The sequence below is a fragment of the Falco peregrinus genome, chromosome 2 (assembly GCF_023634155.1).
Source record: "Falco peregrinus isolate bFalPer1 chromosome 2, bFalPer1.pri, whole genome shotgun sequence".
NCBI classification, from domain to species: Eukaryota; Metazoa; Chordata; class Aves; order Falconiformes; family Falconidae; genus Falco; species Falco peregrinus.
Window position 1 is genome coordinate 61,674,629 of NC_073722.1, and position 22,965 is coordinate 61,697,593.

Here is a 22,965-nt window from a genome sequence, read left to right on the forward strand (position 1 = left end):
TACCTCTACTTTTCTTATACTACTGATTTTTCTTAGATTTAGCTCTTGGACAGGCCTTGATTCTGAGCTGCGTGTTACTGCAGTATGACTAATTGCAGAGATATTTTTTATCTTAGCATGGCTGAAAAGTTTCTTGTTTCTCTAACTAGGACTCAAAGTGCATTTATGGAAAGAATTTTGCCATGTGGCTACAATCTGTAGTAAATTCAAGTGCTTTTATAACAAAGCCTTTAATTTTGAAGGGATTTCAGTCTTTTTGATTATACATAACTGTTTGAATTTCTGGATCAAGGATAAAAAATTAAGTATTTTCTTTTTCTTTTTTTATAAAGAAATAAATGCTGACTCTTCCTTCCCCTCCAGTTCTGGAGCTAAAACAGCTTGGCAGTGGTGTTTGAACATGGTTCCAGTTCAACCAGTTTTGGAACATAGTTTGGCAGGCCAGAATGGATTAAGGACAAACTATGTTTTAAAACCTAATTCTAAAATTGTAGCTGTAGTGAAAAAGAGTGATGCAAAACTCAAATGCAATGAATGTCTGTTCCCTTGCCTCCTTTTTTCTTCTTTCTCCAGTTAGTCAAATTGTGCTAGGCTGCTAGAAACTGCTCAGACTTCTCATGAATCTTACAGCTCTTCTGCCTGAGCCTTAGTCAGTGTGGACAGGAAATTACATAGTTAACTAGTTCTTTGAGAAGTAGCTTGCTTTTAAATCATATTATCATTAGGTAAAATTTCACTTACCTTAAAAATTGTGTGGAGCCTATAGTACTCCAAATAACCGATCTTTTTCTTTGCTGTGTAATTTCTTGCAAAATAGTTGAATCAAACTCTGTTTCTATCTCCCTTGATACCTTCCAGTGTTGTACAAACACAGCTCCTTTCAACTGCTTTAGTTTATCTGCTGTTGACTTTAGAAATACAATTTGCAATATGAAAGGATGACTGCAGGATATTATTTTTAAAGTTTGTATAAATGGATTGGGCATCTTTTTTTCCCACAGTGAAAATGTCTAGACTTTTCTGAACCTTTGTAAAGCTGTTATCCAGACAAATTAGTTCCATGAATTTGAGCCACATCAACCTCAAGAATTATCCAAATAAATGGGGTCACCAAGTCATTTTACACTTAGCTATATTACAAAACACTGTTCGTAATCTGCAAAGCTGACAGGAAAGAAAATTGCTCATCAGCTATAGCTCAACTTTTTTTTTTTTTTTTTAACAGGAAGATTTTAATTTCATCTGAGTGTTAAAAATACTTCCCATCAGAGTGGGAATTTTGTTGCATAATAATTTGGGCTGTCTCTGGGCATTGATAACTTTTATTAAGCATAGTTGTCATGAGGAATAATTGGTGGCTAACATCTAATGCCAAGCCTAAGAGAAAGAAGCTGTGTAATACCCACTTATATTTTTAGAGAGATGTTCAGTTCATTTGGGAGAGGGGGGAAATGTCATACTCCTAGTGATCAGTAGCTTCACTTTGATCTTTTATACTTTTCCAGAATTCATATCGATGCCAAAAATTAACTTCTCCATATCCATGGCTTCTCGTTTTGATTGCATGCTTTCCAAATAGCTTTTTATGCAGCATGTGCTTGTTACTTGTGCTTTCTTTGTGTGCCATGTACTCAGTTTGATAAACTTTGTTCAGAGAAAACCTCTAAACACTACTCACGTTCACTTACAGTCCATCTCCTCTCTTTTATACAAGCTTCTCTAAATGTGCTTTGGTTTAGTTCCAGGCAGTTAAGACTGTGAATGTTGTTTTGTTTGGTCTTTTGTCTTCTGTGGAAGACAGTGGAGAAAAAAAAAAAAAGTAGTATGAATAAATTTAGTTAAGCTAAGTTCAGGAAGAGCCAGACTCATCATTTTAACAATTTCCCTGTTGAATGATACTTTTGTGTTCTGTTTAATGTGTCTTCTTTGAAGAGAACTTGTTAGCAGAACACACTTTAATCACATGAAGTAGCTTACTGAGGGGTTTGGTTTTTTCAGAGACTGCATTATAAAGCTTTAGGAACAAGTAGAATGAAAGGCAATATGAAATTATTTTAACTCTTGAAGGAGTCTTGGCATTGTCATCACATCACTGATCCATCCCAGTGTGTATTTTATGGGGATAGGCATGAAATGGTAGACTAGCTGTCTCTGCTTTCTCTGGTATTTTCTGCCCTTTTGGATGATTTATGTCTAGGTCATGAAAAAATTTCTAATGTCACACACATAGAGCTATCAGAGAGCAAAGTTACGTTTTTTTAAAAAATGGGGTCTTTATTTTGAAGGAGTAGCTGTCTTTGATCTGTTTGATCTCTGGGCTCTAGCTCTACTGCATTTTTCTCCTTTCCTCATGTTTTGGATTAATAACTACCACCAGTTTCATATGAAACACAGCAGTCCAGTACTGAGCCCACTGATGTCCTTCAAGAGTAAACCTATTTTTTCTGCTCTGGTGAGTTCATTCATTTGCTGTTGCCTGCCCTTAAACATCCTTTTAGAAGAATTCCTGACTGCTGCACACTTGTCTGCAGTTTGTGGTGGGTTTTATAATTCCCATCAAAAAAGCCCTCTTTTAAATGTCAGTTTTGAAGATAACATATCAGTTCTAATGCTTGGGATATAATACATTTTTTAAAAATTCTCTTTATGATTGTAGGGAATTTCATAGTGAATTACGTCCAACTGTAGCCTTGTGAAGTCTTAGCCTTCCTGCTTCACCTCAGACCCAATAACCTGAAAAAATCATGTTGTTATTAATGGATGAAGCATGGACTAGTAATTGCTGCATTTTTGTCCACATTTTTTCCTCTCTTTACCAAGATGTGTATAGATAATGTTTCAGGTTGTTCAGTACCAGACGTTGAACTCTGGATGCTTTGTTTGAGAAGGCTATATAAAATTTGTGAAACTGGACGTATTTAGGTGCTTTGCCTTATCACTTCTAGACTTCAGCAGAGAAATGCTGAAGTGCAACAGTGATTTTTCCCTCTGCTATCATCAAAGTATTTATTTGCTTTTCTTTTGATCATTAGAATTCCATTGTATTTTTTTGGAACCAAGACAAAGAATTCTTCTTATAAACTTGAAGCAATTTAAAATATTTTAAAAAACATTTTCATAGTGGAGCAATTATTGTATCTCAGTAGTTTCCTGTCTGATGAATTTCTCTACTTATATTTGTCTAGTACAGGGCTCTAGGTTAAAATAAAAACAAAAAAAAAAGCTAACAAACAAAATTCTTTAAAATTTCTTCTGAGGTGAGTTTTATTTTTGAAATGAATACTTAAAATTGATTATTTAAATAGAATGTGTTCTGTGGTGGCTTTTGATATTCTAATCTACTGAGGAAAATATTAAAATTTGAAAATGGCTTTACTCAAGCAAATTTTCAAATTTATTAAGATGCTTCTGGGATTGTTTTAACCTCTACTGAAACAGGTAGAACTCTCTACTGCTTTTCGAAGAACACATGTCACACCAGACCACCTTTCTCTTCTGGCTTTATCATAAAATAGGCATAGTTATAGCTAAACAGGGCGGTCAATAATGATACATTCCATGACACCTTTCAGTACATGTTGAAAATCATGTATTGCAAAATTACAGTGGCATTTTGTCTGGGTCTCGTTTTACTAACAATGCATCCAGTTCACTTTTCATTTTACACAATGGACTCTGGCACCAACTGATAATGTGTCTGAAAGTTACTATTGGCATGTGATACTGTTTGCAGACTACTTCTGGAAAAAGCTTACTATTTAGATGGATATGCATGATATTTCAGTGCACAAAGAACTATGTTTTCATGAGGACTATAGTTAAAGAGAAGGATATTTCCATAAAAAGATGTCCAGGCCACCCTAGTGGGTCTATAAAAAAATTTAAGATGCGGCTGTTCTTTGCATGTATTAATTTAAGAAGGCAGAAAAGAATGAACTTAGCATGTATGTGAAAAAAAAGGCCAAGATAAAAGGGAAATACAAGAAAGTAACTGGACGTTACAGGTGTTCAAGGACAGGGAGTGTTTGATTCTGCTTTAGCCTTTTCAGCTGCTGGAAACGAGTTCTGCATAAGAAATGCACGTGTTGCTGGGTGTGTTTCTAGGAACAGGAATCGGGAAGCAGTAGTCTGACAACTGTATGCCAAAGTGGCATTTTCTGATGGCCATGCAGAAAGCAATGCAGAAGTGAAAAAGGATCTTAGCCAAGGTATACTTTCTGACAAACAGATTATTAGCTAAGTTTTTAGGTTATACCTTCAATTATACCTTCATGTTCTAATAGTGCTTCTATGAGGAATGTGTAATTACTCTTTGCGCCAAATTTTTCTTGCATTGTGAAAGCATATATCATTTACAAATGGTGCTAACCTATTAATCAGATTCGATAAAAATCAGTGAGTTGGTGAAATATTCCATCTAGTACTAGTAAGCGAAGTGGTGACATTTCAGAATTAGAAGTAATTTCTATGGCATTTTGCCACTCAATATTTTACCCAAAAGGGGTTGTGCGTTCTAGTTACTCTCTTAAACAAGAAGGTATTAGATGTCAGAAGCTTTTTTCAAACAGGTTGGTAAAATGCGACATCTTTCCTGGCTCTAATTTCCCACAAGGTTACCCTAGTTCACTGCATTTCAACTAGCAACCTGTTACTGGGTTTAGCCCTTGAGACGGTGAACCTCTCCTGGCCACCTTTTTATCCTGGAGCAAGTAAAGAATGGTTTGTGGCCAGATCCTGCCTCTACACAGACAGCTGGAACTCAAGTTGCTGCCATTGCCTCCAGAACTCATGAGAAAGTGAGGGAGGAGGACAGTATTATTCCAAAATTGTGATCCAGCCATAATAACAATGAAGGCTGGGCCACCCAGAAATAAGCTGTCCTTTTGCATAGTAGGCACTGAGAAGCAATCCAAGAAACACTGTCGTTTGCACTCACGCACACACACAACCGCCCCCCCCCAGACAATATGTAGAAGGATATCTCTTTGGTGATAACTAGTCTAGTTATTTGCAGTGTCTGGACTTTTGGGGACCTGGCTTGTGCACTTGGGGTGTTTGTTGGGTTTTTTTAAGCAAAAAGATTTGGCTGTATTAGGATCTAGTGTTCTATGGGGTTTTTCCCACAACTTATTCATAGCATGGCTCAAAATGAGGCTAATTTTTGTATAGATTTAGAAAAAGCAGTTGATTTGGGAACAGAGTAGGGGAGAAGTATCTTGTTTCACTTACTTAAGTGGATGATAAAAACAAAGATGTGAACATGCAGTTAAGGAACAAATATAAGATAATTTGGTAACTAAATGTATTTGATGTTCTGTATTGCTAATGTTCAATACATACCAGTTAGAGGAGGATGTCTGAGGAAATTCATAATCACCTATGTGACACGCCCTTGACCTTCTCAGTCAGAAGTTGGTCATGCATTTGGGATCACTGGAGGCAGCAAGGGAAGAAAGTGACTGAGGGGAGGAGGTGGTATAAAATGTTTATTGAGATGTTCCGTGTTCACTGAAGATAGAATAAAAAGTTACAAATTTATGGGGCTTTCTGTTGCCACAACAGAGTGAAATTGGAAAACTGGATTTCACTCAGTCTTCATGTGGGGAAAGTGATGGGCTGGCCCAACCACTTTCCAGATGCTGTGTGATCCAAATTATCCTGAAAACACATCTACAAGTGTAAAGTATTTTGCACTGCAGAGCACTACAACTATTTTACTGCAAGCAACACTTACATGGTTTGTTCCTCTGTGCCATTTGGTAGCCAGTGGAGTAGCTTCATAGGTACAATAAATGCAATTTAATGTTCAGATGACTTTTGATTGTTATGGGCCTACTGGAAAAACTGTGGAACTGCTAAGGTGCTAGCTTTTCCAGTACCCTCCAGGTAATTTATATTGAAGATAAAGTTTCACGTAAAGAACCATCATGCTTTCTGACAGGAAGTACAATACATACGTGCACGCACACAAGTTGGGCTTTGTCATTTATTATTTTCAGAATAATCACTTTATGAACCTATGCTTGTGCTTTCTTACATGGTTTTTTATGCTCTGCTGAAATGACTCTCCTGCTCTTGCTAAGCCTGTTCTGGATTTATACAAAGAGAAGATCTGGTTTCTTCAGGCAGACTTGCCAACGTTTCAAGCTTTATGCATTAAGTCAGTGCTGCATAGATCTGTGAAGCAGCAGCCTTCATCATGGTTATGCAACTGTCATGCATAGCTGTGATCTGATTAAGATACAAAATTATACTTCTTTCCTAAGGGAAGTTCACAGAGGGTTTTCTGCTTATCTTCAGAAGATGCTGAGCAGGGCTTTGCTGTCTGCAGTGCTCTCTTATGTGGCAGAATGGAGCACTTCAGCCTGTGCTAGTGTATGCTCTCTGGAAGGCTGCAGCACGTGGTTAGGCTAACATAGGGTCACATCCCGTAGCTGTTGGTCGGCCACTGGGAAATCGGTGATCAAGATCCCAGTGTGACTAGCAATGTCAGTGTTTGATTGTGCTGTATTTTGAAGTCTTGGTCATGTTTTACCTGTGAGATGTTATATGCATTCAAGATGTTTATTGACTTGCTTAAAAAAACCTGAGAAATTTGAAAACGTTTTCAGAAAATTACCTAGTTGAAGGTTATAATTTTCTTCAAGCTCTGTTCCTGATGCATTAAATGTAGTGGTTCTTTTTAAAGCCAAGAATGAGAAGGGAACTCTGGCATTTGTTGCCTCAGTTATAAATACTGTTGGGTGTTGGGATTTATATGATCTTGACAGGGACAGCTTATATTCAGAATGTCTGGCCAGAGTGTCTACATTTAATGTCAAAAGGTAATGCTTTGTAAAAGGGTTGCTATAGCAACTTTGCAGTGACATTATTTTGGGGATTTCATGTTTGGGTGCAGAAAGTACACCCAAGGAATGTGCGGTGGGCTTACCGCCACTAACTTCAGAACACAGGATGCTGTTTAACGCTTCTGGGAGTAAGCCTTGCCAGATGGAGCTTATTTATATTGTGTCAACTGACTATTCCTGTTTATGTTGTTTTGTATTGTTCTGATATATAAGCCTAAAATAAACCACAGCAGTGCACTTAGCGCACTGGTTCTGCCTCGGGTGAGTGATGTCTGCCAGCAGTGTTGGGCTCATCACAGTTCCATTTTCACACAAAATAGAAGCAAAATACTTCTCTGATTTAATAAAGTCCAGTACATATCCAGCAGTGGATCCTACTTTAAATACTTCACCATTATTTCAGAGCAATATTTGGTTGCAAAGATTTTTCAAAACCTTTATGTACTAATATCTTTAATTCTTTCCACCTTTGACTTAAGGTAAATGTAATATTGAATATAAACGATATGTGAATCTAATTCTTGGATTTCTGTAATCAAGAGAAAGCAAACTTGGCTTTTAAAAACGGTTATAATTGGCAGATAATTAATATGTACCTCATTTTAGATGTTCCATTCTGAGAAGGTTGTGACATCTTGATTAGGTGACCTGTTTTTTTGGTGTTGTTTTTTTTTTTTTTTTTTGTAATCCCTTTAAGATTGCATCTTTTCCATGTGCCATACAAAAAGTCATATAGAAACAAGAAAGATATGTAATAGGAATTCCTTCCCTTCCCACCATGCTTTGTGATACTTTTGTAAGCGAAGCTATTTCCAGTATCATGCATGATTTCTTTTAGTCTTAAATTAGATATAGCCATCCTTTCTCTCTTCTCCACTACCTGTGCTTCCTTCCTTGGCCCCCATAGAAAAATGGGGAAAAGTCCACTTTTTCATATACAATTGAGTTATTTTGAAAACTTTTCAATAAATTGATACAGAAAAATAACTGTACTTTTTTTTAATCAAAAAGACTCACTGGAGCCCATTAGCGTATGGTGCACTGGTCAAATGGGCCAAGAGGTGCTGTGACGATGGGACTGGGCAGCCTCAGTGGAGCAGGAATCCCTGAAGCTGATACCACTTCTGCCATCAAACCAGCTGTCTGAGGCTGGGAAGGGAGGAGACAAATGAGGTGAATCATTTTTTCTTTGCTTGATTTCCACTCTTACACCATGAAATTAGGCTACTTTTTGGGCTGTTGAGCTGTTCTCTTTGTGGCTCCGCTGTGGAAGTGCACAGCAGCACACAGCCAAAGCCATTCAAAAAATATGTAGATGTTATAGAAATTTTAGAAGCCACCTCAGGAGTTTAGGCATGTGAAAGGGTATGATTTCTACTTTAAAATCAGTGTCTATGTGCCTCTTAGAGAATCACCAGCTTTTGTGCAAATCAATGCAATTATCAGCAGGAAAAGGGTTGAGATTTAATTTTGATCCTGAAGTTATTGCTTGTGTCTTTCTATTAGCAGAGAAAAAAATAGTTCAGGACTGTATTTTGTAAGCTTCTCTACTAATTTGTCAGGGGTTTAGTTTTTTTATTTTGTCTGGTTTTGAAGAGGACAGAATAGATGGAATTGATCTGTGTTAGCTTGTTAAGAGGCTTTTGCTTATGTCTTACACAAGAGGCTGTCACGGAAACTTAGTAACCATGGGGTGAAAGGTAAGCCCTGTTACTGATTAAAAACAGATTAAAAAAGAGTAAATAAAAACAGCTACCTTCATATCATTTTTGCAGGTGTTTTCCAGCATAGAAAATGATTGTTAATGATATACCTCAGGAATGAAGTAGAAACAGAGTTAATAGAAATTTTCTGGACAAAATTGTTTTTTATAGGAAGACTGAATGTTCATTACAGATGGTAACTGGAAAAATCTCCCTTTTTTGATACAAGAAAAAAATAATGGTTTTAGCCATTCCAATTGAAAGATTTTTAAAGAAAAGCAAACCTAATAAAAACTGTCAAAAACCCCTCACAAACATTCCTGCAACAAGAAAAAAATCAAAGTAAACTGAGAAAAGAGATTATTTGGCGGGAGGAAAGAAAGAGTAAGTTGAAAGATGACTGTCTTATACTGCAGAAGGTCTGGGAAATAAATTTTCAGTTGATTAATTCAGGTAATGAAGAAAGTGATAACTAGAACAAGGCAACCTTAAAAAAATATAAAGGAAACACATTCAAAACAACAAAGTACTACTTTTATAAATAATGATATAACTTAATAATAAATAACTTGGAGCACCATTGTTTGGGTAAAAAGCTTGTGAAGTTGGGGAGGGGTGTTAAGTTTTGAGATTTAAGTACTTTTTTTAAATGTCAGCTGATTTACTTATGCTAGGGTAATTACTATGAAATGTGCCTAATTACCTACCTAAGTTGCCATTAGAAGAAAAGACACATGGTCAGTAGTATGTTACCACACATTTGTCTCAAACACGGACTGTCATTGGAAATGGAATACTTTTTTTTTTTTTTTTTTAAGTTTGCTTCAGTTTGAGATGTGAGTTCCACCAGCCTTATGGAAAAGCAGAATAAGATGTTATCCAATAGCTTACATCTCAAAAAATGCACAAGGTCTTAGTACTTTGTTTTCTGGTAGATCCTTCTCCTTGCCCTTGTTGAAAGACTGTAACTTTGTGCCTCTGATGAAGAAGTGTGCTCACGCCTTGACTAGCCTGTGGTTCCTTCCTCATGCTTCCTCCCAAGCCACAGGATGGACCTGTGTCTGGTGTTCCTTTCCCAGGTTTCTGGGGAGATCCACGACCATTTCAGCCTTGGCAAGACATGGCATTGCATTTTATTTTCAGTTACAGATCAAGTCTTAGTTTTAACTTCTATTTTCTTGGCTCTTCTTTGTATATATTATAAACGTTTCCATCTGAATTTCCTATTTATATTTATCCTGTATTCAAGGTGTGGATTTGGGTCAAAAAAGAATGTTTGGAATATTGTTGTGGTTGTTTTTTTTCTACAGAGTATAGCTTTAGCTACTTTCCTTCTCCAAGACTTCTCCAAAATTCTGATTTTAGACTTGGGGGACTGTGACTCAGCACTACAAATATTTTCTTTAGACCCTTGGGGATATTTGAAATTCAACAAATGATAGCTAGTAGCTGCTTGGGACATGCTTAACATCAGGTTAAATGACTCATTCCTGGGTCAAAATAACTAGTAGGAATCTGTGCTAGTGTAGCCCTTCTTGTTATATATGAAACGTAAGTTTGTAGATTTATTCTGCCTGTATTAGTCTAAGAGTATAAGATTATTTTTAATAGGATTTATTACATTTATCTTACAGAAGGTCAGGGTTTGAGGTGTTTTTATAAGTACAAAGTGAAGGAGATTTATTAAAGTTGAGGGAATTATAAGTGATGATTTTATTTTAATCTGCAGAACAATCTGGAGGAGCTAGATTCAGTAATCTGCCTAAACCATGAAAAGCCATCTTAAATTAATAAATTTATATTTTAAGAAATAGGAAGCCCTTTAAAAAGTATTGAATTGTTATTTATTCTCTTCAGAAATGACCCTGTCATAACGTTATAGAGATAGCCTACATTACTGATTATCTTCATTAAGATTCCTTTTCTCTCCTACATGTTAATGATCATCTTGTGTGGTTTAGCACATAAATTGCACTAGTTTTAATTTTTTGTGGTAATCTGAATTTTTATTCTCAGAACCACTGAGATGCTAATTATTTATCTTGACATAGGAAAGATTCTTGCTGGCACTTGATGAATCCTTTTATGAATACTAGTGTGTCTTCTCAAAATGCATCAGAGTTGCACAAACTGCATAAACCGTCTTTTGGTTTTTTTCTTGTGGATGTCAAAAGGTATGTTTGTTACAGTCAGCTGCAAAGTCCTGATTTCCAAGGCAAGGCATCACATGCTATACAGAGCGCCATCGAGGAACTGGAACGGCTCACTAAGGCCCCAGTCCTGCAAGCACTTTTGTTCATGTTTAACTTCTGTGTGGTATAAGTAATTGTATGAGCAAGCACGTGGATATGCTTTTGCAAAGTTAGCACCTCTAGTTATGTAAAACTCCACAGCTTTTTGGTCCGTTGCTGCAAGGCTGTATCTGTGAGACAAGTCAGATTCAACAGCTGAGCAACTTTTTAATCAGTTTGTCATATGGGCTTCTGCAGTACTTTATTTCAGTCTGTGCAAAAGTTTCACAAATTAATGGAGGTTTGTTTTTTTTTTTTTAATTTAAAATTTCCTGAGCATGAATTTCCACATAACTCTATGAAGATATGTTCCTAATCTTTTCACACTGAGAGAAAGTCTTATACAAAGTCTTATTTTCCTTTCACAGGAAAATAAAATCAAAGAGTTTTCTCTTTCGGTTCATTCCCTCTAATGTGGCCAGCTGTTTCATGGCAAGAAGAGAATTTCTGATCCACTTTATGGAAAGATTGTGCTGCAAAAGTCCTTGGGACAAGTTGGAGAACTGTTGGATGAGGCACTTCAGATTAATCCAAACATGATATAGTTGCTAAGGAGCAGAAAAGAAGTCTCTAAAGCCAGAACCTAAGCTGTAAAGTAATGTTGTTGGTGAAATTGTAGCTGGAAACAACCTGGGAGCCAAAGTGGACTACACAAAGTGGATGTATGACAGCTCTTTTCTGGAGAGAAGTCGTTTGTCCGGGAGAGAAACTGGGTATGCTGTTGCAGGTGGCTGCCTCCAGGCAGCACTCTGTGTGCTCAGTCTGGTCTACAGTGCCTCAGATCTGGCGTCCTTCACTGGTACCCTACCAGACCCCGTACCTTCATGAACACCTCTCTGACGCTGCTGTTTCACACATCCTGTGGCACACAAATACACCTTTCAGCTAGATCTACGCAAGCGCCGCTCCGCTGGGTGGCAACATGGTCTTCTTGTAGTTTCCAGTATGCATGACTGAAAGCACACGCAAAATCTGAGTCCCACAGGACCTCTGAGCCAAACACTACATAGTGGGGATGTACTGATCTGCCCCATGGTGCTCTAGATCTAGGCGGAACAGATGCAGGCTATTTTCTTTCAGCAGCCAGTGTACTCCCTGCCTCTTGGCTGGGAGCCAGGGATGGTTCTGGGTTTGAATGCCTTTAGCAGCGAGCGTAGCTGCTGGGTGCTCCTTAGGAACTCAAACGAACCGCAGCAGCAATGCTTCTAGCTGTCTTTGTAATGATCCGTAAATTTACTCCTGTTACCAGGGTTGAATTGTTACCACAGCCAGGTGATAGCTCTGAAGGAATGAGAAAGTGCAGTTGTGAGTGACTTTCCAACCCTGTGGATGTCAGTAGAGTTTCTATTGTTAATTTAAAGAATGAGGAAGACATTTTGAACTGATTTATACAGCTTCGGAAGGATTTGAACTTTCAGTGTCTGTAGCAAATCTGTACCATAAGGTCAAGAATAAAAATGAAGAGAGGCAGAAAGCAAAGAGGGATCCAGGTAATGCTGAATTTTACTTTCTATAATCTTGTTTCTGGCATTTCCCATAAAAGGAAGATCCACTTGTGAAGAGGTAATCCCAGAGAGGCTGGTGCCTCAGTTAGAAATGGTACCAAAGAAAGTTTTGGGAGATGCTGCAGTTACATGGATGAATAAATAACTGCTCATTTTCCAGTTTTCAGTGAGATGTACTGGAAGTGGATTTTTGCAAACTCTAGAAATCTTACAGTACATTCACTGGATTGGTAGTTAAATATGGTGATTGCCGTGTATATTACGGCACTTGCAGACAAACAAATTAGAGTAATAATTTGCATGGTTACATTTCTATTCTGTTTGGGGACTAAATCTGTGTAAGATGTAGTGATGGTGCTCTACTGTGAAATAAGAGTGGTGGGGTTTTTTTCTTCTTAATTGTACTGTGAATAAATTGAAAGAGTGAGAGAGATGCAGTGGGTACTGAAAAAAGATCCACAAAAAAAAGGTTAAAATGTAGGGAAAATATTCATTGTGGGAAAGTGTGAACAATTCTTGTGGCATTGGTGTTGTGTATTGTTGGGAGAGGAAGGGTTAGTCCATTCTGTCATTACTGTCTACTTCTTTCTGTTTCCTAATTCAAAGTCCTTATTTTGAATCAAATCCTGACCCCATTGATATAATTTGGAATTCTGCTGTTGGCTTCAGTCTGACCAGGTTTGTGTATTTAATACCAAGAACTGTTTGACTTGCTCTGTGAATATGACATGTCCTGGACGGCTCTGTGTTAATTCTTCACAGTGGAACAGGTTTTGAAACAATGCTTGTATATAAAATGTCCATAAAATATTTTACAGGCTTTTTATAGATGTTATAGGAAGAACTATGATTACAGGGAAATAATATGTTTACAGGAATGCAAATTTGAAATTAAGCTACTGTCTTAAGCTTGTTCTACCTTCTTGGAAATACAGAATTCCAATTCCGCTGTTCAAATTTGGGCCCATGCCCCTGTTACAACCATAGCTCTATGGTCTACATAGTTTTCAGTTCTATGGCCAAATTTAGAAAGTAGCTGACAGTAGTTGTCAAGGTTTGCTTTTTTTTTTTTTGTTTGGTTTTAGGGGTTGGTTGATATTGGTTTGTTAGTTTTGGTTTGTTTGGGTTTTTTTGCTTGAAAGTGCTGAATGGTCTCTTATTAATAATAAAGCCACCTGGGAATTATTTACATATTATTTGCATGATTTACAGTAGCTCCAGCTCCAGGAGTGACATTAATTCATAGATCAGCCCAGTACAGTGCAACATTATTAACCTGGCAGGAGTCTACCAGAAACATTAAAGCAGAACACCAACGCCAAGCCAGCCTCACGCTCAGCTGTTCTGTAGGGGGATATCCTGCCCTGATACTGTGGGGAAGGGATGCCTGAGAAAAGCTAACTTTTAGAAGTCAAGTGGAAACGGAGTCTCTATATTCAGCAGATTATGAGGCAGTGACAGCTTCTACTTTTTTTTTAAAGTGGAAGGGATGTTTTCCATGATTAAGCAATAAATCACCTAATTTATGCATTAACGATTCCTGGTGGATCTACATGGTTGGAAATGATTCAGAACTGGTCTTGAGGATGTTAACTAAAATCCACATGAGTAATTCTCAAATCATTCATGGACTTGCTAGAGAGTGATCGTTTGGGAAAAAAATGCCTGGATATTGTCATGGTTGAGAGTGATGCTCCTTAAAAGTTATTTCCATGTATTTCCACACAAGAAACCTAACCTGTTTAGCAGCTTGCACCGGGTATTAACTGTGAAAGAGATAAAGTTTGTATTTAACAAGGATGAGGTCAGCATGAGGGGAAGAATGGGTATTGTTATCATTATTTGTTTTCAACAAATGACCTTTTCTCCTCACCTTTTTGCACTTTTAAGACAAGAATAGCCTTGGATAATGTAAGAAATGACATCTGGACTACTGGTCTTGAAATATGTCCCACCCCTGTGGAGCACACTTTTCTTGGAGGCATTTCTCCTTGGATCTGGGAGAGATGAGGAAACGTATTTGTCCCTTGCATGTGCTTGCAGGAAGCGGGACTTTTCGTAAGGGAAAGAAGAGGGGCCTTCTGTGCTCCTGGAGTGCTGGCAGACTCTACACTCGGGGGAAAGTAAAAGCTGAAAGCGAGTTGCAAGGGACTGCCACACTATGCATGTTTTTCTCTATTTTCTCAGGAAATACTTTTTTAATGAAGAGAAGCATAAGGCTTTTCTCTGCAAGGCTCATATTTTCAGTGTCCTCTGAACAAAAAGAGATACTGAAACACAAGTGTTTTAAAGGGAAACAACATGCCATGAGTAATGTTGACTGGAAATGCTACTACGTGTTTGGGGTGGGGTTGCCTGCCATTGGAAGTAATAAAAATACAGCTGTATATTATCCATTGGAGTTTGGTTTATTCTGGAAGCTAATTTTTAAGAAACTAAGGGTTATTTATTGGTTGTGTCACATAAATATTTGGACTGTTCTAATTCCAGTCTTCAGCATTTTTACATTTCAAGCCATGTAAAGGAGAACAATATACATGGGACATCTACACTTATTCAACAGAACGGGCTCTAACCGGACTCTGTAAATATACTGTCTTTTGTGCTGCATATTCTTCTAAAATTTACACAGCAAAACCAGTTTTCATGCTAGGCTGTTGCATTCAGGTCTCAAAGCATGGCGAAGTAGCCTTCAATATGCTTCAGAGCCTGTTTATTTTTCACAAGGGCAATGGGGAGACTTTGCTTTTGCAGTATGATGTTCACGTTTTTGCTTTTCCTTCAGGATGTGTAAAAAAAGACCCTGAGGACTGTGTGGTGGCTACCTCACCAGAGTGTACATTTTGTGTGCAAGCACGTAGGTGTGTTTAAATGTAGAAAATGGCATTCCAGTTGGATTTTGTGTCATGAAGACAGTGAATATGATTTTTCTGAGCACCAGCAACACTTTCTCTCTCTCTCCCTCCCTGCCTTAGCTGGGCAAATAGCTGTCCGGCTCGCAGCCCTCCAATCACCCGGGCTGCTGAGCCTCCACCCCTCAGCACCAACAGCTCTCACACCACCTACAGCTGGCTTTAAAAGTAAATATTTTAATAAAATCACTTTCAGTCATTACTCTTCCATTTAAGACGGCAGGAGTTCGGGACTGGGTAAGAGAAGCAGAAGTTGGCCCAGCAGAAGTTGCTCTGAATCAGGTTTGTAATGAAGTTTAGTGCTGAAAGAAGTAACCTGAAAGCAACATAGCTTATCATAGGAAACTTTGCCTTAACATACGTGCTTTCTGAGTAGCAAGAGCTGTGGTATGCAGTATTACATTTAGTTTACATTACATCACTATTGTGTCTCTGCTAAAGTGCAAATTACAGTTCTAATATATAGAAGATGCAATTTATATTTTGCTTCTCAGTCTGACTGAAAGGTGTTTCTGCTTTTGATTGATAAAGCTTTCTTTTTCTGTTTTATACCTATTAGACTTGTGCTACAGGTGCTGCTTTCCAATTTTAGGGATTTAAGTACTATTTATGTACACTAATTATTCCAAGGCATTAGAAGTTTTGTGAAAACCTTGAGCACAACATCAACTTCTAGAACACTTGCAGCAAAATCATGTAGTCTGTGCATGTGTGTACACACACAAATCATAGTCTAATGTCTTGGTTTGCTTCATCTCTGAATTATTTTACTTTCATATATTATTGCATTAGATCTAATCAGTGCAATACTGCAATTTTGAATAAGGCTAAATGTACTTAAGAGCAAACAAAAATTTTCTCATTAATTCTACAAATGGAAAATATAAAATTTTTTACATTTTTTTTCAGGAAGATCAGGCTGAAGGAAGACTCTAAAAATCTTTATCTAACCAGTATATATTTATATTTTCCCATTTTCAATATGTTACAAACTTACTGGAGTATTTTCTCCCTAATTAATGTGCTTTTTAAAATGTTAAACTAGTGCACCTAAAATTTATTTTATATTATAGTATATAATATTAGCTCAACAAAATAGTTTGTAAGTAGGATACCTTTAAGTTACTTTTGCTTCAGGAATCTTTAAACATACACCCCAGTAACATTATTAAAACTTTCAGAGGTTTTATATTGCTTTGTAGCAGTTGCTTTCCATATAAGATTTTAATGTTTTTTATTAGAGCTTTTAACAAAAAATGTTGTAGGAAAAGTTGAATGGCAACTGCAGCAAAACTTTGGGTTTTCTCACTTGTAGCTTGGGTTTGATGTGTACTAACTTAAACCATTTATTACACATAATTAAATTAAAGTGTTATTGTCATAGAAGAGCATGATGATACAGAATATAAGTTACTTTTTTGCTCCAGTATCTACCTATTGTTTGCATTTTGTTTTGGAGTAGGAGGCTGTTAGGTTATTTTTACATAGAAAATACTTTGCAAAAATGGTAGATTTTACATGACTCTGAAGAAGTCAAAGGAAATTTAAAGATGAATACAAACTTTGCAGATGGAAACTTTGTGTTTGCAGTTACAAGTTTTTTGATGTAAAACTTTTCCTGCTAGGAGAGGGCTAACAACAGACGACCATTAAATATTCCTGATCACCCATCTGAATGGTATGAATTATAAGGCTGAATTCATCTTCTTGGGTTAGGATTCAGATGTGTAGTGGTCAAGCAGTAAATTATCGGCTTTACAACTGGTGAGGAAAGACTGACCTTAAAGAAGGGTCTATCAGCAGCTACTGTAGAGAAAAAAACACCCAAGACCATAAAAACAAAAGGCATTGCAGAAGAATCTGTGCTTATTCAGGAACTCTGACAAATACCATGACTGTCCATTAGACATGAGGAAGCTTTTGGGCTGTTTTTTTCCCCCATGTTAGATAGATTTGTCCAATTCCTTTTCTGTCTAAATTAAGTCCTCCTGTCCCACCTGTCTTCATTGCGTGCGACTGTAGGGGTAAAACTGTAAACTGCAATGTGGATGGCAATGCAATTCTTTCTAGGGATGTGTTCAAGGAAGATATGGGCTGAACATTGCACCCTTTTTAAGAGTGTGTGGTTGCAGTCCATGTAAGCTTATCTAGGACAATGCTGCCACCAAAAGGTACGTACACCCAGCTGTTGCCTTCTTTGCTTCTGTAAGTTAGTATTTGAGCGTGAGACGTGCTCAGCCAGTGTTGTGATAAGCTGTCCTTGTGAGCCAGCACAGGTCAGCACTGAGGCAGAGCCCAGGCTGTGCTCTTGCAGTGGGTAATGCATTAAAGGATCTCTTACAAGGGATGCCTCAGGAAAAGGTTACACCTGTCGCTGATTTCTGAAGACACTCTGTCACCACTTACCTATGTCATTTGGTCCTGTGTGGTGGCCAAATGTCATCATAAGGTCATCAGTTCTTCCTGCTGCGCCTTCTTACCGAGTATGAAGTGATCAGTACTGGAGTCTTCAGAGCCAAATCTGAAAGGGGGCCGTGTCTGAGGTACAACACTGCACTTTGCACACAACACCAAAAGTTTTGAAGCAGTGTTCAGACATTGTTTATTGTGCAGAGTAAGTACAGGGAGCAGTGTCTGTTGTTCTGGATTGCAGTGGTCATCATAAAAGGATGTGTGTTCATCAAGTATGTTAGGATGGATATACCTAACAAAGTATGTCTCTCATACGTAGGAGATTTTTTTCCTACAGACACAAAGTTTGTATCTTGAACTTTGTCTTTGGTTGTGCTCCAGTTTTTAAACGGTAAAGGTGAAAGGGTGAGTTTGAGTCAGAACAGGTGTTCTGTTGACTAAGAACAAGTCTTATGGGCTTGTGGCTAGCAAGTGCCAGCCTCCTGTCCTATCCACAGGAATCAGAGAAAGCAGAAACCCCCCTCCCATTTTGTCACAAGGATTCCTTCTCAGAAAACAACATAATATCACCCACCTGGCCACTGCAATAGAAGACCTCACAAACCTTCAGGACTTCTTGTCCCAAAGTGCAAAGGAGCAGAGGAATCCAAGATGCCATTTGAAGAACAAAAGTCTTGGAAACTGTGTAGTGTTCTGAGAACAACGTCTGCCAGAGTTATTTTTCATGTTAATGAAATACCAAATGAACTATCATTTGGGAGGTGAGGGAAATAATTCCTTTAGAAGATACCATGGTTTTGCAACATTGAAATTGCTAAGGTGAAGGGCATGGAGTCACAAGAGCATTGTCCCCTGTCACCATGGGCTATAGCCTAATGAGTATACTAATACAGCATCCTAAGTGATTGCTACAGCTTCAGAAGTGTCATTATGGAAACATAATGGAACAGTGGCCTTGGGAATACTTGTCAAAGTACAGCCCAGGATAGACAAACCTGGCTTTGGGGGACTGAGTGCCTCAGCCTCTGGCCCAAAGGAGGGCTGCTCTTACTGAAGAGTTCAGGAGCTATAGCAGGGCATTTTGCCTGAACAGTTCAGTGTTGGTTCCCCTCAGTAGAGCTTATGGATCTCTTCTGTCTGCTGACACGCACATCATCTCAGTTCTGAAGCTGGTGTGTGAAATCTCCTTTAGTGGATGAAGTCTATGTACCATAGGCAGATACTTACCTCTGGGAGTCCGCTGTATGGACAGCCTAATTGCAGCAGAGCTTTTGGAAACTTGCCTGTCTTGCCTTCTTCCACTGGGTCCTGGGTCAGCCGTCACCTTTCTCATGGGCACGAAGCATCAATGCCCAGAGCTATCCAATTCCATTCACTATCCTTTATTAACTTCCCTTTCCTTAAAAGGGAATGGAGAGGTTTTTTTTTAAGAACGCTCTTTGAAGACAGAAACGGCCTGTCTGAGTGTACTTGGGGAGCTATTGTAGGAATAAGGAGAAAATGTTTCTACACAGAAATCTCTTTTTCATACCCAAGGGGATTTTTTGAAAGCAATCTCAGTATCCGAATGTCAGTTCTCTTGCTTCTGATTCTTTGTTCTAGGATGAAACACTGTTAAGTGAGCTATCCATCTTGATACAGTCATTGCTGTTAGTGGATTGAACTGTTGTGTGTATAAATGCCCTTTACTGGTCTAGGAAACAGATAGGAGGGAACCTACCTACAGAATATCTTCATCTAAATGAAAAAGATTCTCAATTCCAAGGAGGGTTCCACTTAACAAATCATGAGCAGAGTATAGATATTTATGGTATGAGTTGCAAAGACAAACATCAGTTTGGGGAGATGGCAGATGGTATTGCTTAATTTTTAACAAACTCTTAGTCGTCGACAATACAATTTAAAAAAATACATAAAGATGGACAGAACTTGTACATTAATGCTGCCTCTTTGAGATGTTATGTTCTGCAGTATGCCCACGTACTGTCTCCCAAGCAAATGCTTTGGACCCTCAGGTATCATTTTTTTGAGTTGGGAAGCAGGCTTACTGCTGTTCCTCCCAGCAGGCACCTGTATCCCAGGCCAGGGAAGTGCTGCCCACCTGCTGGCCTCTAGGACCTAGCTGGTCACAAAACCTGAACCGGTGTGCAAGAGCTGATCACACCCCACACTGCAACATGCACTCGGAATACTGAAGAACGGCAGCTGGCAGGGGATGAACGGTTATCCCGTCAGGGTTTTTTAGGTGATTCTCAGTGAGAGTTGTATGAGCTTTGTTGTAAAAATAATTAGTTCTGGGAAACTCAATTGGTGTGAGAGGGAGTAGAAACAATACTTTAATCTGCTTTCAAGCAGTTTTTACTGAAGCAAATTCTAAAAGCAAAAGCCACGTATTTGAAAGCGAAAGGAGATTGCACTGGCTCTGTCAGAATGTTATATTTTAAAGCTTTTGCTGTTTATAGCCTTATTGTTGGAGTTTTAGATCTCAAAAATCCCTATTTATGTTGGTGTAGATCCTTATCTTAAAAGTCTTTATGATACATGAGATAATAGGCATCTATTCTGTTTTTGTTTTAGAAATGGTTAAGAAGTGGCCATTAGGAGATAAATAGAAATAATTTCCTCTTTTTTGCAGCTGTGTAATGAACCTAAAGATAATAGATATCTTTCCCTAAATCCTAAAATTAGGAATACTGAATCCCTATTTTTTTTCCTGGGGAAAAAGCACATGCCAGCTTATTTAATGTCACAGAAGAGTGTAAATACATTAATTAGTAGGTGTGATCAAAGTTCTTTATGCAAATACATTTTTTCATTGTTTTTCACCAGTGGCTATGCTACCTTTTATGTACTGTAATTGTTTCGTTTATTTTAGAGCTCTACATCCACCATGTTGCCCTGTGGACCAGCTTTGTCCTTTGTTCGGTGTCTGGTGCGGAAGAAGAATGTCAGTGGTGAAAGTCTTGAGGACTCCAAGTTGTGCCGATGCTTATCAACAGTGGACCTTATAGCCTTGGGAGTAGGAAGTACCCTTGGTGCTGGTGTTTATGTCCTTGCTGGAGAAGTAGCCAAATCCGATTCTGGACCTAGCATCGTTGTTTCTTTTCTCATTGCTGCGCTGGCATCTGTGATGGCAGGTCTCTGCTACGCTGAGTTTGGTGCTCGTGTTCCCAAGACTGGCTCTGCGTACTTGTATACTTATGTAACTGTTGGCGAACTGTGGGCTTTTATCACGGGTTGGAATCTCATTTTATCGTATGTTATAGGTAAGCTTATGAACAAACACAGTCCTAAGGGTTTCTGGGATATATCTTGGATATAAGATACAGATTTGCAGCTGTCTGTCTCTATACTTAGCTACTGTTGTTTTTTACTCCTGCCAAGATGAAAGAACCAAAGTAATGTGATTAGGTTATTTCCTCTTGTGCATCATCATTGCAAACAGTTTTTTTGCAAGGTAGTTTTGTAAACAGTGTATCTTCAGCAGCATGAAGTGCATACCTTGTATGAAAACTGTATCAGACAGTTCAGTGATGATGCACAAGAATAAATAGAATTTCATTGCTGTCTATGGTCAGCAAGAATAATTTCAGTAAAATCAATAAGCACTTTTTCTTCTGAATTTACACAGCAAGGACATTAACAGGGACCCCATCACTATGGTATTTCACTTCAAGAAAGTCATGATGTTGAAGTACTAACTTGTTACTATAGCCTTATGTTAATCCATTAATGTCCTGTCAGGTAATCCCCATAAAATACAAAGTTGGCCAGATCTGAATAAAATCAATGCTTATATGGCAGATATTCAAATAACTATTTCAGTGCTTTAGCAGTGACAACATTTTTCGATTCAAAAATGTTTTTTTCCAGAGGTACATGTTCCAAGCATCCATTATTGCCTATAAGCATGCCTAAGTGTATATGTATACCTAACTACAGGACTGTTGCCCAGATCACTACGAAATCAATACACCCAAGCATCATACTGAAGTCTATTTCATGATAGGAGAGCTGTAAAAATAAGGTTGTATTTAGCCATGGCCATGTGCACTCTTCACCAGAAGAGAGTATTAGTATTAAATAATAACTCCAGCAATATACATCTTGCCAGTGATTTTTTGCTTTACTTCCAGGTGGACAAACTTTCCTTCATGTGCTTTCTTAAACTGCTTCCTTTACATTGCTTTATATTCTTTAACATATGCATACGATAACTTTAGAAGTGTCTTCCAGAATGACAGCAGACATAAATTATCAAGAAATAATGTCTGCAATATTTTGGGAATAAATGAGGTACAAATTTTTATATTTAGTTGTAGAATACAACTACCATTTAACTATATAGAAAAATTATAAGACATTAAAATTTGTCAGCAAAACAAAATCACTGTTTTAACACAAGTTCTGTTTTTTAAATGCAAGTTACAACATGCTTAATTTTATCTCTTCTTTTCAGTGGAAGTAACTGTATCCCCCTGTACATATGCAACCCCCTAACCATGCATGTATTTTATGAAGGTACATCAAGTGTAGCAAGAGCCTGGAGTGGCACCTTTGATGAACTTCTTGGAAAACAGATTGGTCATTTCTTCAGAAGCTACTTCAAAATTAATTACTCTGGGCTAGCAGAGTATCCTGACTTCTTTGCTGTATTCCTGATATTACTTCTATCAGGTGAGACAATATATGGCTTCATATATGCTGGTTGTGATGTTTTACAGACAAAAATGTTAAATTGTAGTTTGTGTTTCACCAGAAATACCTTAATAATGTTTAAGAAGTTCAAATGTGCATTTGTATATTGACACAATGACTCTGGGAATTAAATTCATGTGTATCATCTTCTTTTGTTGAAACTGAGACATGAAATAATTATTCGTCAGTACTTTTTAAATAAACCCCATAATATAGATTGATGGTAACAGGAAAAGCATACACTTCTGTGTGGGTTTTATGCCTTTATCACTGGCGAATGCTTTCAGAGGGACCTTAAGGTTAACTCTGTAGTTTGGTGATGCGACATACTCTCCTTAAATCACAAATTGTGCACATAGTGGGTATTTGTAAGGGGTTTTTTGCCTCTAAATTGTTAACCTATTCCCTATAAAATAACTTTCCCCTTTTTAACTCTTCAAAAGAGTTATTTAGCCTAAAACTGGTTTGAGCTAAAGGGCACTTCAAGGTAGTGGCATAAGCCAACAGGCCAGTTTAAAACCTGAGTAAACCTTTCATGTCTACTCCACTCAGTTCTGTTTCTTTTTCATCTTTACTCATGTATTATGTTTTTAAAT

At 37.8% G+C, this 22,965-nt stretch overlaps 1 protein-coding gene across 5 annotated transcripts in view; it reads left to right on the forward strand.

The window, feature by feature from the left end:
- Positions 1 to 22,965, forward strand: part of SLC7A2 (solute carrier family 7 member 2) — a 58,793-nt gene that overhangs the window by 15,858 nt on the left and 19,970 nt on the right. For 4 of the 5 annotated variants that reach the window (XM_027789969.2, XM_055795290.1, XM_055795287.1 and 1 more), the window contains 2 exons: positions 20,547 to 20,937; positions 22,193 to 22,348. In XM_027789969.2, the coding sequence (XP_027645770.1) occupies positions 20,547 to 20,937; positions 22,193 to 22,348 (547 nt within the window). Of the gene's footprint in view, positions 1 to 15,433; positions 15,542 to 20,546; positions 20,938 to 22,192; positions 22,349 to 22,965 lie in introns of those variants that run through there. The other variant, XM_005239753.3, reaches the window with a different exon arrangement.